At 47.9% G+C, this 13,328-nt stretch overlaps 1 protein-coding gene across 6 annotated transcripts in view; it reads left to right on the top strand.

Annotated features, from left to right (window-relative positions):
* The window catches only part of DPYD (dihydropyrimidine dehydrogenase), a 680,031-nt gene that overhangs the window by 459,741 nt on the left and 206,962 nt on the right, over window positions 1–13,328 (top strand). For all 6 annotated transcript variants that reach the window (XM_075936591.1, XM_075936588.1, XM_075936587.1 and 3 more), the window contains one exon: window positions 13,087–13,251. In XM_075936591.1, coding sequence (XP_075792706.1) covers window positions 13,087–13,251 — 165 coding nt within the window. The remainder of the gene's footprint in view (window positions 1–13,086; window positions 13,252–13,328) is intronic.

Raw genomic sequence — 13,328 nt, 5'->3', positions numbered from 1 at the left:
ACACACGCAGGGATAGGTGGCAGGCAGCAATGGGCTGTGCACTCTTGCTTGGCTTCTCAGCCCTGGGGTTTGCACAATAGCCCGTGCATGTGGGTGCACATGAAGCGCCAGTCTGGAATGCTCAGGCCCATGACACTCTCACAAAGTGACAGTCTCACAAACTTCCTGCACAGGCTTGCTTTATTCCGGCCTCTGTGGTGGGACATCTTCCAATATCAAGCTGCCACTAAGGATGCTGGGGTCATGGAAACACACAACAGTGCTGCAAGGGTCATGCCTGCGCTCTTGGGCAGCATCTGCTCCTCGTCAAGCATAGGGATGTGGAGGAGACTGAGCCCCTGCATGGGAACCTGCCAGGAGGAGGAACAGAAGACCCCAGTAGCACTCTCTCCAGAAAGTGGCATCTGCTGCTCACACACACCTTCCCCAGCACCCTTCTCCCTCTCCTCCAGTGGGCAGAGATAGAAGTTCTCTTTCTGCGGGGACACTGCCAGTGCTGAACTTGGGGTGTGTGGGACCCAGAAGGAAGCTGTGCCACCTCATCCTCTCCTCCTGCCCGCAAGTTCCTGGCCTTCTCATGCCTTCTTGTCTCTAGGACATGGGAGTAGTGAGGCTCCCCTGGGACATATGTGCCTGCTGTCTAGGTAACAGATGGCTTTGCTTGAAGCATATCATCATCATCTGAAACAAGACCTCCAATGTCGTCTCAAAGATTAAGGCTAGGCTTCATACACAGTGTTTCCTGGGATGACTGTATTTGTCTCTTTTCTTCACATCTGGGCTAGCTGTGAGTGTGGCATGTCCAACAGCTCCTGACCCCGTGCAACCCTCTGTCGACCTGGTGAGGGAATACCTGGAGTGCCTCCAGTTCCTCAACCATCAGAGCAGGGACTGAGCCAGCATCTTCTTGCGCTGGCTCCTCTTCCCTTACAGTGCAGAGTGGTGGCAGGAAAAGTTATGCAGAGTGATCAGAGACCCATGAGAGCAGAGACTGAGCCAGTGTCTTTGCCTGCCGGTTCCCTTGTCCCTTAATATTGCAGAGTCGCAGCTGGGGAGGTGGAATGTGACTAGTCGATAGTGCTAACTAGTAAGTTCCTGCTTATCAGTTAGTTGACTAGTACCTTACTTCCCTACACTGGACTGCTCATTTTTCCAAGTTACAGACTGAGGGTATGTCTACACTACCCCGCTAGTTCGAACTAGCGGGGTAATGTATGCATACCACACTTGCTAATGAAGCCCGGGATTTGAATTTCCTGGGCTTCATTAGCATAAGCGGGGAGCCGCCATTTTTAAATCCCCGCTGTTTCGAACCCCGTGCAGCGCGGCTACACGGGGCTCGAACTAGGGAGTTCGGACTAGGTTCCTATTCCGAACTACCGTTACTCCTCGTGAAACGAGGTGTACCGGTAGTTCGGAATAGGCACCCTAGTCCGAGCTACCTAGTTCGAGCCCCGTGTAGCCGCGCTGCACGGGGTTCGAAGCAGCGGGGATTTAAAAATGGCGGCTCCCCGCTTATGCTAATGAAGCCCGGGAAATTCAAATCCCGGGCTTCATTAGCAAGTGCGGTATGCATACATTACCCTCCTAGTTCGAACTAGGAGGGTAGTGTAGACATACCCTAACATGGCTACTCCTCTAAGACTTCTATCATTTTGTTGTTCTTCTGTGGAGTTCTAAAATTTGGGCCAAACTGCATTGACTTCATCCCAAATCAGTGGCATTCGAATGGAGATTATAAATTGTCCCAGGAGCATGTCTAATATGAAAATAGTTCAAACCACATTTCTTGTGCTCTAATCTCACATGATTCTTTAATGATTTTGACCTTGTGCTACATTAATCATAAGTTGCCAGTTGTGATTACCTATTATCTAAAAATTACAGTACATATTCAAGTGGTATTCTAAGTAAGTAACAGTGATAGGTGCTTTCTTGAGAATGAAGCTAGATGTCAGCAGAAAAAATACTGAATTTTTCTATCTCTTGTCTTGGCTAAATCAAGGAATAATGACACTTGACAGAAAATTTTCCAAATATAGAATAACAAGGTTTCTCACCTATCCCATAACGACCCCTCTTTCCAACAATATGAATGCTTCAGCCCTTTTTCTCCAAGATCCTGATGAAACTCTCTCTCCCTCTCTCTCTTTTGGCTGCAGCTTCCCACACTGCTATTGATTTGGAAAGCTTGATATAAATCTTGGTTAAATGAAGACAAGAAAGACTATTTCTCTAAATATACTGAAACAGTAAAGTTTTGGATTTTTTTTAAATGGTAAATTCAACAGGATGCTACTAGAAACAGCTTTCTGGGTTGCTCTGCAAGAAATACACAGCTCATTCCAAATTCAGATGTTCCCATTATTTAGAGATTCTCCAATTGACTATATTCTGTCAAGTTAGAAAATGTGAAAAAACCTAAGCAAATTTACTCTGGGTTTTTTTGTCAAGCATATGTCCAGTGTATTTATTATCTGTGTGTGTTTGTATTATCATAACACTAATTATAGAACAGGACCCTGAGGATGCTAGCCATTGTACAAACACACACAAAAAAAGCAAGAACAAAACAAAACAAAAAAAACCTCTACTCCAAAACATGTGCAGTCTATGACAAGAGACAACAGATTTACAAATATGGGGGAATAGAAGAAAAGAATGAGCCAATTTTGCTCAGCATGATGGTCTGTGATCTCAGCACTCCAGCAGCTTAACTGTTAAGTTTTGTTAAGCAAAGGAGTCTTTTTAGAAGGATTTTCAAGGTGGATCATGAGAGAGACTTGCAGATGGTTTGGGTTGTTGGTTTAGTTTTGTTTTGTTTAATTTTTATTTTTGAATACCTCTGGAGTATGAGGAGCAGCATGGGAAAATGCCTGAAGATGCTTGTTTGAAAATTTAGCAAGTGAGCAAGGGAGACTGGTATCAAAAGACATCAAAATTTTGTTTCATTATGCACTTACTTGATTGTGTTTCAAGTGAAGCATGAATGATACAGTTTTTTTATCTTTTTATTATTCAGCTAAAACAAGGATTGCTTTGGCACTCCCAATCCATATGAAATGATTAAGGGGTTCACTATGTAAGAGTATGAGTTTCAAGTTTTCCAAATATTTCATAAAAAAATCTATTACAAACTCCTGTGCTCTGTAACTAAAAGTTTGAAAAATACATTTAACAATTGTAAAAGTGCATATAATAATTATGGAAAAAGCTTTATAAAGCTGAGTTACAATACTCCTATCCTTTTTGTTGTTATAAGAACAATGCTTTACATGTACATTTGTTTTCCCAGAGACTTCATAAAACTTGGGAAAGGGAAATTCAGCATACATTCCTATAGATTTTCAGAGACGCTCCTACTGATATTAGAATATCTGCATTCAGTGTATTCAGTTTAATATTCTGAGACTAGGAAGTCTGTTCTTCTACACCACAATTGATTGTCGGTACTAACTTGGGCTACAGATACATTGTGCTCAGATATTTTTACATACAGTAATTTAACAAGATATTTATGTAGATTTATCCTCCTGTTCATAGTGAAGTCATTGTGGCTATGTTAGCTCCTGCGTTGACATTTAGTAAGTAGAAACTTACAGTAATGTTCTGAACCATATCCTCTTTAGTGAACATAAAACCATAGCTCCCCAGATGAAAGAAAGGTCAAATGAATTAACTTTTTTTAAGATAGTAATATCATCATTTGGTTAATTTTTTTTATCTTACCAGTGAAAAGAAACTGAGAAAGGTCACATAGTTCACTACAAACAATTTTGTTTGCTTCATATGCTAAACTTGAGAAACTTAGTTCTGAGCACTTAACTACTCTATATACTCATTCATTAGCCAATTTTTTTTAATAAAAAGTGACCCATCAAAGAGTGGGGTTGGTTTATCAACTGGTCAATATTGTCATTGTAAATCAGGGGTTTGAAAACTTCAGTGTCTAGCCAATCATGGTAAGCCACTAGGGCACCAGGATGATTTATGTAACTTGAGTGTCCTCGGGCATTGAGCCCCTCAGCTCCCAGTGGCTGTGGTTTGTCATTTGCAACCAACAGAAGTGACGAGAAGTGGCAACCAGCATGTCCCTCAGACTGCATTGCTTCCTGCAGGTCCCATTGGCTGGAAATGGCAGATTGCAGCCACTGGGAGGTAAGGAGCACTGTACCTGCAGACGCTTCCAGTAGACATAATGTGCTGGAGCGTCAGTGACTTACCCTGATGGGTTGGGAAGTAAAGTTTGCTAACCCTGCTGTATTTTAAAAACTGGAGTCACAAGAAACACACAAGTTTTGGTACATTTATTTTAATGTACAGTGGAGTCCGGAATATCTGTCTCCTGGTAATCCGACACTCCCTTTATCCGACCCTGCAGCTCCAGGGGACTTTGTCCCCTGGAGCTGCAGGGTTGGATACAGCGCGGGCGGGACAACGACCCCACTTGCTGCCCAGTCACTCTCTTGGAGCAGCTGCTGCCTCTCCTGCCCGGGACAACGGGGCAGTGAGTGGGGCCATTCTCCCGCCCCCTGCCCTGGAGCTGCTGATGCAGTTCCTGCCGGGGCCGCTTCTTCCCCACCGGCAGCAGCAGCAGCAGCAGCAGCAGCAGCAGCAGCAGCAGCAGCAGCAGCAGCAGCTGTCCCTGTGCTCTCTAGGAGCAGCTGATGGGGCTCCTGTCAGGGCCGCATCTTACCCGGCAGCAGTCCCTACCATCCGACATATTCGGTAATCCAACCATGTGTCGGTCCCGTTTACGTCGGATTATAGGGACTCTACTGTAATCTAACAAGAAACCTGTTATAATAACTGAATATATATTCGCATACCTTCCAAATTACAGTCCATGTTTTAAAGTGTCATATCATTCTAATGCACTTAATTAAAAAAGTCTTAAAGTCCTTCAAAGTCCAAATCAGTCTCCTATTCACCAAACAGTTCATTAAACTCAGTTTCAGTTATAGCTGCTCCTGCATCATCATTATAGATGTCAGCAGTGTCATCCTCAACCTTAAATTCCTCATCAGCCTCCAGTGTGTCATCTGCAAATATGGAGTTGTCTTCTGACCCATCAAGCGCATTGCTGATACAGCATTTTCTAAATGATTATTTTCTGTCATTTCCAAATGAATGGATTCCCATACATCCTTGACCCACTGGGCAACCAGATTGATTTTGAGCTTCATAAAGTTCCCACTTTTTTATAACTTCACCATGCCTGAGCATATCCCCAGTCAGTCCACATTTTTGGTACCCTGTTTTGAAAGAGTTTGTTCAGGTAGACATCAATCAGTTGTATAATAAAAGTTAAGCCTCCAGGTATTACAGCTAATATAGTTTTCATCCTTAGCAAGATGGTATACTGCAGGATCTGTTATCATGGCCTAAGCTTCTGTGGGTATGTTCAAATTGCAATAAAAGCCCTGCATCATTGGGTCTCAGAGTCTCAGCTGACTCAGGCTTGTAAGATATGTAAATAGCATTTGGGCTTGAACACAGGCTCTGAGATCTACTCCTCTTGCAAGGTCTCAGGGTCCAAGATAAAGCCTGAGCCCAAATGGTTCCACTACAATGTTATAGTCCTGCAGCCTGAGCCCTGTAAGCCCAAGTCATTTGAGCCAAGCCAGCTATGGCCAATGTCGTTTTTTGCAGCTTGAAAATACCCTACCAGGTTACTGACTAGAAGCTTTTGCTTGCTGGACTGGCACCTTTTCATTCTGACAACACGGGCTTGGTGTAGGCACAGCTGTGAAGTTCAGGGTTGGTAGGATGGAGCTTTTGGAATGGAGCTAGAAGAGATTCCAAATGTCTCCTGCTCCAGGTTAAATCATGGGAGTAGGAAATGAGAGCCAATCCATATTTCTCCCCCACTACCAATGTCTGCCAGATTCAAAGGAGTGGGGAGGAGCTATTGTATGTCCTTCTGTAAGGGTAGGTCTATACTTGCAGCCTAATTCGAAATAGAGATACAAATGTAGGCATTTGGAATTGCAAATCAAGCCCAGGATTTAAATATCCCGTGCTTGATTTGCATCTTCCCGGCTGGGTGCCATTTTTGAAATTGACAAGCCTGGAATAACTGCCCACGTCTACACGCGGCAGTGAAACGGGCGTTCGAAATAAAGCCCTATTTCAAACTACATGTTAATCCTCATTGCAGGAGGAATAACAGGTAGTTTGAAATAGGGCTTTATTTTGAACTCCCGTTTCACTGCCACGTATTTACGCGGGCAGTTATTCCGAGCTTGTAAATTTCAAAAAATGGCACCCGGCTGGGAACATTCAAATCAAGCATGGGATATTTAAATCCTGGTCTTGATTTGCAATTCCAAATGCCTACATTTGTATCTCTATTTCGAATTAGGCTGCAAGTATAGACCTACCCTTACAGAAGGACATACAATAGCTCCTCCCCACTTCAAATCAAGGATATTTAAATCCTGGGCTTGATCTGCAATTTCAAAAGCCTACATTTGCAGCCCTATTTCGAATTAGGCTGCAAGTGTAGACATACCCTAAGAGTCATCTTTCCCTGGTGTGGGGCGGTTCTCTTTTCACTGCAGCTCCCATGAAATTTCCCCACCTCTTGAAGCAGGAGAGTGGCATTTCTGTATTTTAATAGCTTTCTAGGCTGAGGTCAAAGCACAGGCATTTGCAAAGTAATTTAATAGGAAGACAATGGAAATTATTTACTAATGCTCAAGGGATGGGAGGAGGAAGAGGAAAATAGGTTGCACGCTAGCTCTAAACTATCGTGATATCTTTGCATTAACCACATGATTGGTAGTCCTATTTTGTCTCAGTTGTGTTCAGAGGAGTCACTGGATAATTTTTAGTGAAAGTGAAGCTGAGGTGTTAGTGAAATACATGTTTGCAATACAAGACAGAATACTATAAAAATAGAAATAGTAAATGGATTTTTTTTTTAAATTCAGAATGCTTATGGGAATAGTAATAGATTAACTAGTGAAAATTATTTGGTATGATTTCTGTAACTGTGACTGTACATATTTACCCAAAATATTTCAATGTATACAGAAATAGAGAAAGAAAATGGAAAATTATTTAAATGTGGAAACAAATGAAAATTACCAGAAATTTACATACAATATGAAGAAAAGTCCTTTTATGCTCTGCAACTCTAGCATTTGGCAGATTCAGGAATAAATAATCTTTTGTGGCAAGGGTATGCCTTATCAAACATATGCAGATAAGCACTAATTAATGCTAATTAAGGTTTCCTGTCTATCTAGTTGGAAAAATGTCCAAATGTTATGAAATCCAGTTAGTATGCCTATTACCCTAATTGTTTTATAGGGGATGGTTCTTAATTAAAATATGTAAATTGACCTTAATTGCTATATACTAATGGGGGTTCATGTTATCTATCTAAAAGTGACAAGATGGTGAGGAGGGGTACTTAAACAAATAATTCTGATAAATCCTTCACCGACTGACCTTTATTCAAAATTATTTTTAATTAGAAATTGGCAAAAGAAGCATTTTTCCATCTATGATTCTCTTTAATTTTAAATGATGTCAGAATATTACAGATCTTTGTTAATACAGATATAAGGCAGTTGTGAATTGTAGCTTAATTATTCCTAACAAACAAGTTAATTTTGTATTTGTTTACTGTTTGTTATGAAATAGTATGATGATCTTGCATTAATCTGAGAGAAAATGATGTTTTACAACATTGAGTTTGAATTTGTAGCTATTCTTTCTCGCCCCGTCATTATTATGTTGAAGTCTGATGTACTGGTACTGCTAATACCCAGGGGCACTTTCTTTTGATGGTTGGAGCTTCAGTGTTGCTATTACATGCCTGAACCACTTTTTTCATATAGACCCCCTTTGACTTCAGTGGAGCACAGAATTTAGAGTTTGCCTTTCTGGGATGCAGAGCTGTGGTTGGGTGCATGCAGTTGCAGCATTGTGGCCTACATGAAAGTTTTTTTCAGTACAGTCATACATCACTTCTGCTTTAAATCAAAATCATACCATTTAAATAATACTTTGTATGTGATTTTCTTATGTTGTTTAAATATCTTGTAGTGGTATGTTTGCACTTTAAGAGCAAAATACGTCCTTGCAGTCTAGATTGAAAAAATAAAACAATAGAGAACACAAATACAATTATGATGAGAATTAGAGAGAGACCACTTTATGTGCATGTATCCTTTTTCACAGGCTGCATTAACCCTGAGAACAAAATGGCTGCTGAACTTGCAACCCAAAGAGAAATTTAAAGACATAGGACATAGAAAACAAAAGGCATTACAGTCTTGTATCTCTATATACCACAATGAACTGGCATAAATATTGTGAATGTGCATTCTCTACAAACAAAAGACTGGTGAAGGCACTTATATATACCAGAGTGACTTCACCCTCTGCATGCTGCAGTGGGGGCATAGCTAGGATACAGAGGGACTCTTGTGAGCAGTCTAGGTTCAAGGCCTTTGGATCCATAATTACAGAGATACAAAACTCAGTATACCCAAATAGGAGGTGCAGAAAGTCGCCGAACATTATTGCAGTCTATATGCTAGAATAATGTTTACAAGCTGCACCTTTGTTTGGGGGAATGGATTCCACAGACACGCTCAGACATGGTTTAGTCAGTTTCACCCTTTGGACAAGATACCACAACCTTGTGCATGTAAGTAACTTACAGATAATAGGCTACCGGATAATGCAGAGGAAACCATGAAACTGACTCTGTATAATGCACTGACAAATGTGTGTTGCCTTCTCTGCCAGTTTGGGGAGGATGGGTTGTGACAGCCTCTAGCTATAGAGTCTTGTTCCTTAGCTCAGGCACCTCATGCTTTTAGCTCTGGAGATCACCTGTTCAATCCCCAGTGTGTTGGCCAAGATAACAGCCATCATGTAAGTGTGGGCTCATCTAGGATTTATGTGATAGCCACCATCTTGACTGACACACCAGGGATTGAATCAAGGACTTCCAAAGCTAAATGCATGAGCTGCTACAGCTTGAGCTAAAGAGCCAAAGCTTTGTTGCTAGAATCTGTAACAACTCATAGGGTACGTCTACACTACAGCGCTAGTTCGAACTAACTTAGTTCGAATTAGTTAATTCGAACTAAGCTAGTTCGAACTAGCGCATCTAGAACTAAAAACTAGTTCGAACTAGCGTTTTGCTAGTTCGAACTAGCGCGTCCACACTGATTGGACGCAGGGGGGCATTTAAGGGCAGCTGAAACCGGTTCTGGCAGGGCATCAGGTCAGCAGTTGCTTTGTGTGGCTGCTGTCTGAGGCTATCTGAGGCTCGTGCTTAAAGGGACCCCCCCTGGACAGCCGGTTCTCAGCTTTTCCTGCTTGCTTGCCAACCTCGCCGAGGGACAGCAAAGCGTCGGTCTCTGTGCCCGTCTGTGTCGGTGCTTCCCTTCGGGGGGGCCGCCGCAGGTGGCAACATGGAGCCACGGCTCGCCCTGCACCTTCTGGTGCACGTTCTGGACTTGCTGCTGCAAGCCTGCCAGCAATGGCTCGAGGCTGCCTGGCACCACCTGGGGAACGTCAGCCCCCTGCCTCTCCGCCTGGCCGCCCTGGGGGCCGTGGAGGAGCCGCGGCGGCGCCCCGGCACCGGCGTGCCCCGCCGCATCTGGCGTCTGGACACCAGCAGCGACTGGTGGGACCGCATCGTCCTGGAGCACTGGGACGACCGACAGTGGACCCAGAACTTTAGGATGAGGAGGGACACCTTCCTGGAGCTCTGCGAGTGGCTCGCCCCTGCCCTGCAAAGAAGGGACACTCGCATGAGGCCCGCCATCCCCCTCCAGAAGCGGGTGGCCATCGCCCTCTGGAAGCTCTCCACGCCGGACAGCTACCGATCCGTCGGGAACCAGTTCGGCGTGGGGAGATCCACTGTCGGAGCAGTGCTCATGCAGGTACGGCGCTCGTCGGCCACCGAGCCGGGGGAGAGGGGGGCTGCGAGGAGGGGATGGGCCGCCCCAGGGACAAAGGGGGGGGCGGGAGGAGGCGAAAGCGCCCCGCACCGGAGGGGTCGGGCTGTCCCGGCCGTACTACACGCCGCCAGGGGGGTTGCTTCCGGGAGTGGGGCGCGGGGCACTGCCAGGGCACGCACGCTCCCAGCCACCCGGGCGCCCCACTGATTGACGCTTTGCTGTGTCTCTCTCCGCAGGTGGTCAAGGCCATCAACCGGGTGCTGCTCCGCAGGGTGGTCCGCCTCGCCAACCCGGATGCCGTCATCCGGGGATTCGGCGCCCTCGGCTTCCCCAACTGCGGGGGGGCCATCGACGGGACGCACATCCCCATCCGTGCCCCGGAACACCAGGCGTCCCGGTACGTGAACCGCAAGGGGTACTTCTCCGTCATCCTGCAGGCCGTATGTGACCACCGGGGACAGTTGACGGACATAAATGTGGGCTGGTCCGGCAAAGCACACGACGCCCGGGTGTACCGGAACTCCTCCGTGTGCCAGCGGCTGCAGGACGGGACCTTCTTCCCCGACCGCCACATCAGGGTCGGGGACGTGGACATGCCCGTCTGCCTGGTGGGGGATGCCGCCTACCCACTGCAGCCCTGGCTCATGAAGCCCTACACGGGACACCTCAATCCCTCCCGCCAGGCCTTCAATAACAGGCTGAGCAGGGCCCGCATCGTGGTGGAGGGGGCCTTCGGGCGACTGAAAGCCCGCTTTCGATGCCTCCTCACCCGTCTGGACCTGGCCGAGCACAACATCCCTCCCGTGGTGGCGGCATGTTGTGTGCTCCACAATTTGTGTGAGCGGAAGGGGGAGGCTTTCTTGCCAGCCTGGATGGCTGAGGCTGACCGCATGGCTGGACACTACGGTCAGCCCCGCACCGCCGCCGTCCGGGAAGCCCAGCGGGGGGCCATCCGGATCCGGGAAGCCCTGCGGGAGAGCTTCCAGGTGGAGGAGGAGGAGGACTGACCTCTCCCTGCATGCCCCACCGGGGCCTTCTTCCACCCTACCCCCCCCCTTCCCCTTTCCCCTCCCTATCTACTGTACAATAAAGACACCTGTTTTTCAAACAAAAACGTCTGTTTATTTCAGAGAACTGGGGTGGGGGAGGGAGGAATGAAGGTGGGAGAAGGGAGGGGGAAACCTGGGACGAGGGAGCTGGAAGGGGAGGGGAGGGAAGGGAGGAAGGGAAAGGAAAGCTCAGGGGTGGGAGTCTGGGTGCCTCTCCCGTCTCGCCACACTGCGGGTCCGGGGGCGTCGGTGGGGAATGGTTGTGGAGGGGGGGGCAGAGAGGACAGGGGGTGTGGAGGAAGCAGGAGCGGAAGCAGGAGCGGAAGCAGGAGGAGCAGGAGGAGCAGGGGGAGCAGGGGGAGCAAGAGGGGGAGAAAGAGGGGGAGCAGGGGGAGCAAGAGGGGGAGCAAGAGGGGGAGCAGGGGGAGGAGGAAATGGAAAGCGGTCTAGCAGGCTCTGGAGGTGGCCTCGCAGGGCACGGCCCTGCTCCTCCAGGGCCTCCAGACTCCTCTGGCGCAGCCTGAGGTCCTCCTGGACCCAGTGGTCCTGGAGACGGAGCTGTCGGTCCAGGAACCGGAGATGCCGCCTCTGGTAGTCCTCCTGGTTCCTGGCTGTCCTGCTTGCCCGGGCGCGGGCGGCTGCTGCAGGCGGTGTGGTGCGCCCTGCAGTCCCCGGTGCTGCAGCTGTGGTGCAAGAAGACCAGCGGTCAATTACCCCAGGGGCCCAGGTGTGTGAAACCCAGCTCCCCTCTGCAAGGCCAGGGCCCCTGCAGGATCCCCAGCTGCTGCTCCGTAGTGGGCAAGGCCCAGGCGCACGGTCCCGGGGCTCCCTCTCGCCCCAGCCCCCCGTACACATAAGGGGAACACGAGGGTACTCACAGGTGGATGCCTCCCCGGCCTCTGATGATGCAGGCGAGCGGCTCTGTGGGGTGCCTCGGGGGTCCCGGGTCCTGGGAAGGCTGGCAGCAGGCTCCTGGCTCTCAGAGCCCTCTTCCTCCTCCTCGGTGTCCAGGAGCGGTCCCTCTGCCCCGGGGTCAATCACGTCCCGGGGGGCAGGGACGGCATGAGGCCCCAGGATGCGGTCCAGGGCATGGAAGTGGGGGCAGGCCTCCGGGTCAGCCCCTGGCAGGCAGGCCCGGGAGTAGGACTGCCGCAAGTCTTTAATCTTGCAGCGCACCTGCTCCCGGCTGCGCTGGTGGCCCCTGGCGGCCAGGCTGGCAGCCATGCGTCCATAGACGGCCGCGTTCCGGTGGCTAGTGCGGAGATCGTGGACATTTGAGGCTTCCCCCCAAACCTCGATGAGGTCCACGATCTCCGCACTTGACCAGGCGGGCGCCCGCCTTTTGCGCCCCCGGGCAGGCTCCCGGGAGCCGCCAGGCTGGTCGTGGGGAGCAGTGGAGGGCTGGGAGCCCTCGGATGGCTGGCTCATCCTGTGGCAGGTGCAGGCTGTGCAGGCACGGGTGCTGGCAGCCTTGCAACTGGCACAAAGTGAGTAGCCAGCCCGTGGCCCTTTAAGGGCTCCGGGGCCGGGAGGGGGGCAATAGAGTTTCCCTGGTGTTGGCCAGAGTGGCCACCAGGGAAACCTGGGAAGCCTTAGCCTCCCACTAGTTCGAACTAAAGGGCTACACAGCCCTTAGTTCGAACTAGCTAGTTCGAACTAGGCGTTAGTCCTCGTAAAATGAGGTTTACCTAGTTCGAACTAAGCGCTCCGTTAGTTCGAATTAAGTTCGAACTAACGGAGCGCTAGTGTAGCGCATAGGAAAGTTAGTTCGAACTAACGTCCGTTAGTTCGAACTAACTTTCTAGTGTAGACATACCCATAGTTTCTGTGATCAGCATGGGCAGGAGAAGATCTGCAACTTACCAATGCACAAAGCAATCAGACTGGGGAGGGGGGGGGAAACAACATATTTTTTACTCCAGCCTCTAATCTTATGTGTTACGTATAATAAAAGTACATATAACCCTTTTGGATGGAAGTAGGTTTTTAAATGGATGTTTTCCCTTTCATTAATATGTTGTAGCATATAAATAGACTGTAGGAATGTGGCTTTTGTGTTTTTACTTTGTAAGTCAATCTGAAAGGTATTTTTATTGTTTTAACAGGACATTGTAACCAATGTTTCTCCAAGAATTATACGTGGAATTACATCGGGCCCCATATATGGCCCAGGTCAAGGCTCTTTCTTAAACATTGAGCTCATCAGTGAGAAAACTGCAGAATATTGGTGTAAAAGTATCACTGAACTGAAGGCTGACTTTCCCAACCAGGTGAGTACAACTCAAATATAAGAATGCTAATGTGTATTGAAAGCCTCCAATTTATAGATTCATAACTATTGATGTAT

Source organism: Pelodiscus sinensis, chromosome 9 (genome assembly GCF_049634645.1).
Source record: "Pelodiscus sinensis isolate JC-2024 chromosome 9, ASM4963464v1, whole genome shotgun sequence".
NCBI lineage: Eukaryota > Metazoa > Chordata > Testudines > Trionychidae > Pelodiscus > Pelodiscus sinensis.
The sequence above is the reverse complement of the archived record's forward strand: the minus strand, read 5'-3'. Positions and strand labels throughout refer to the sequence as shown.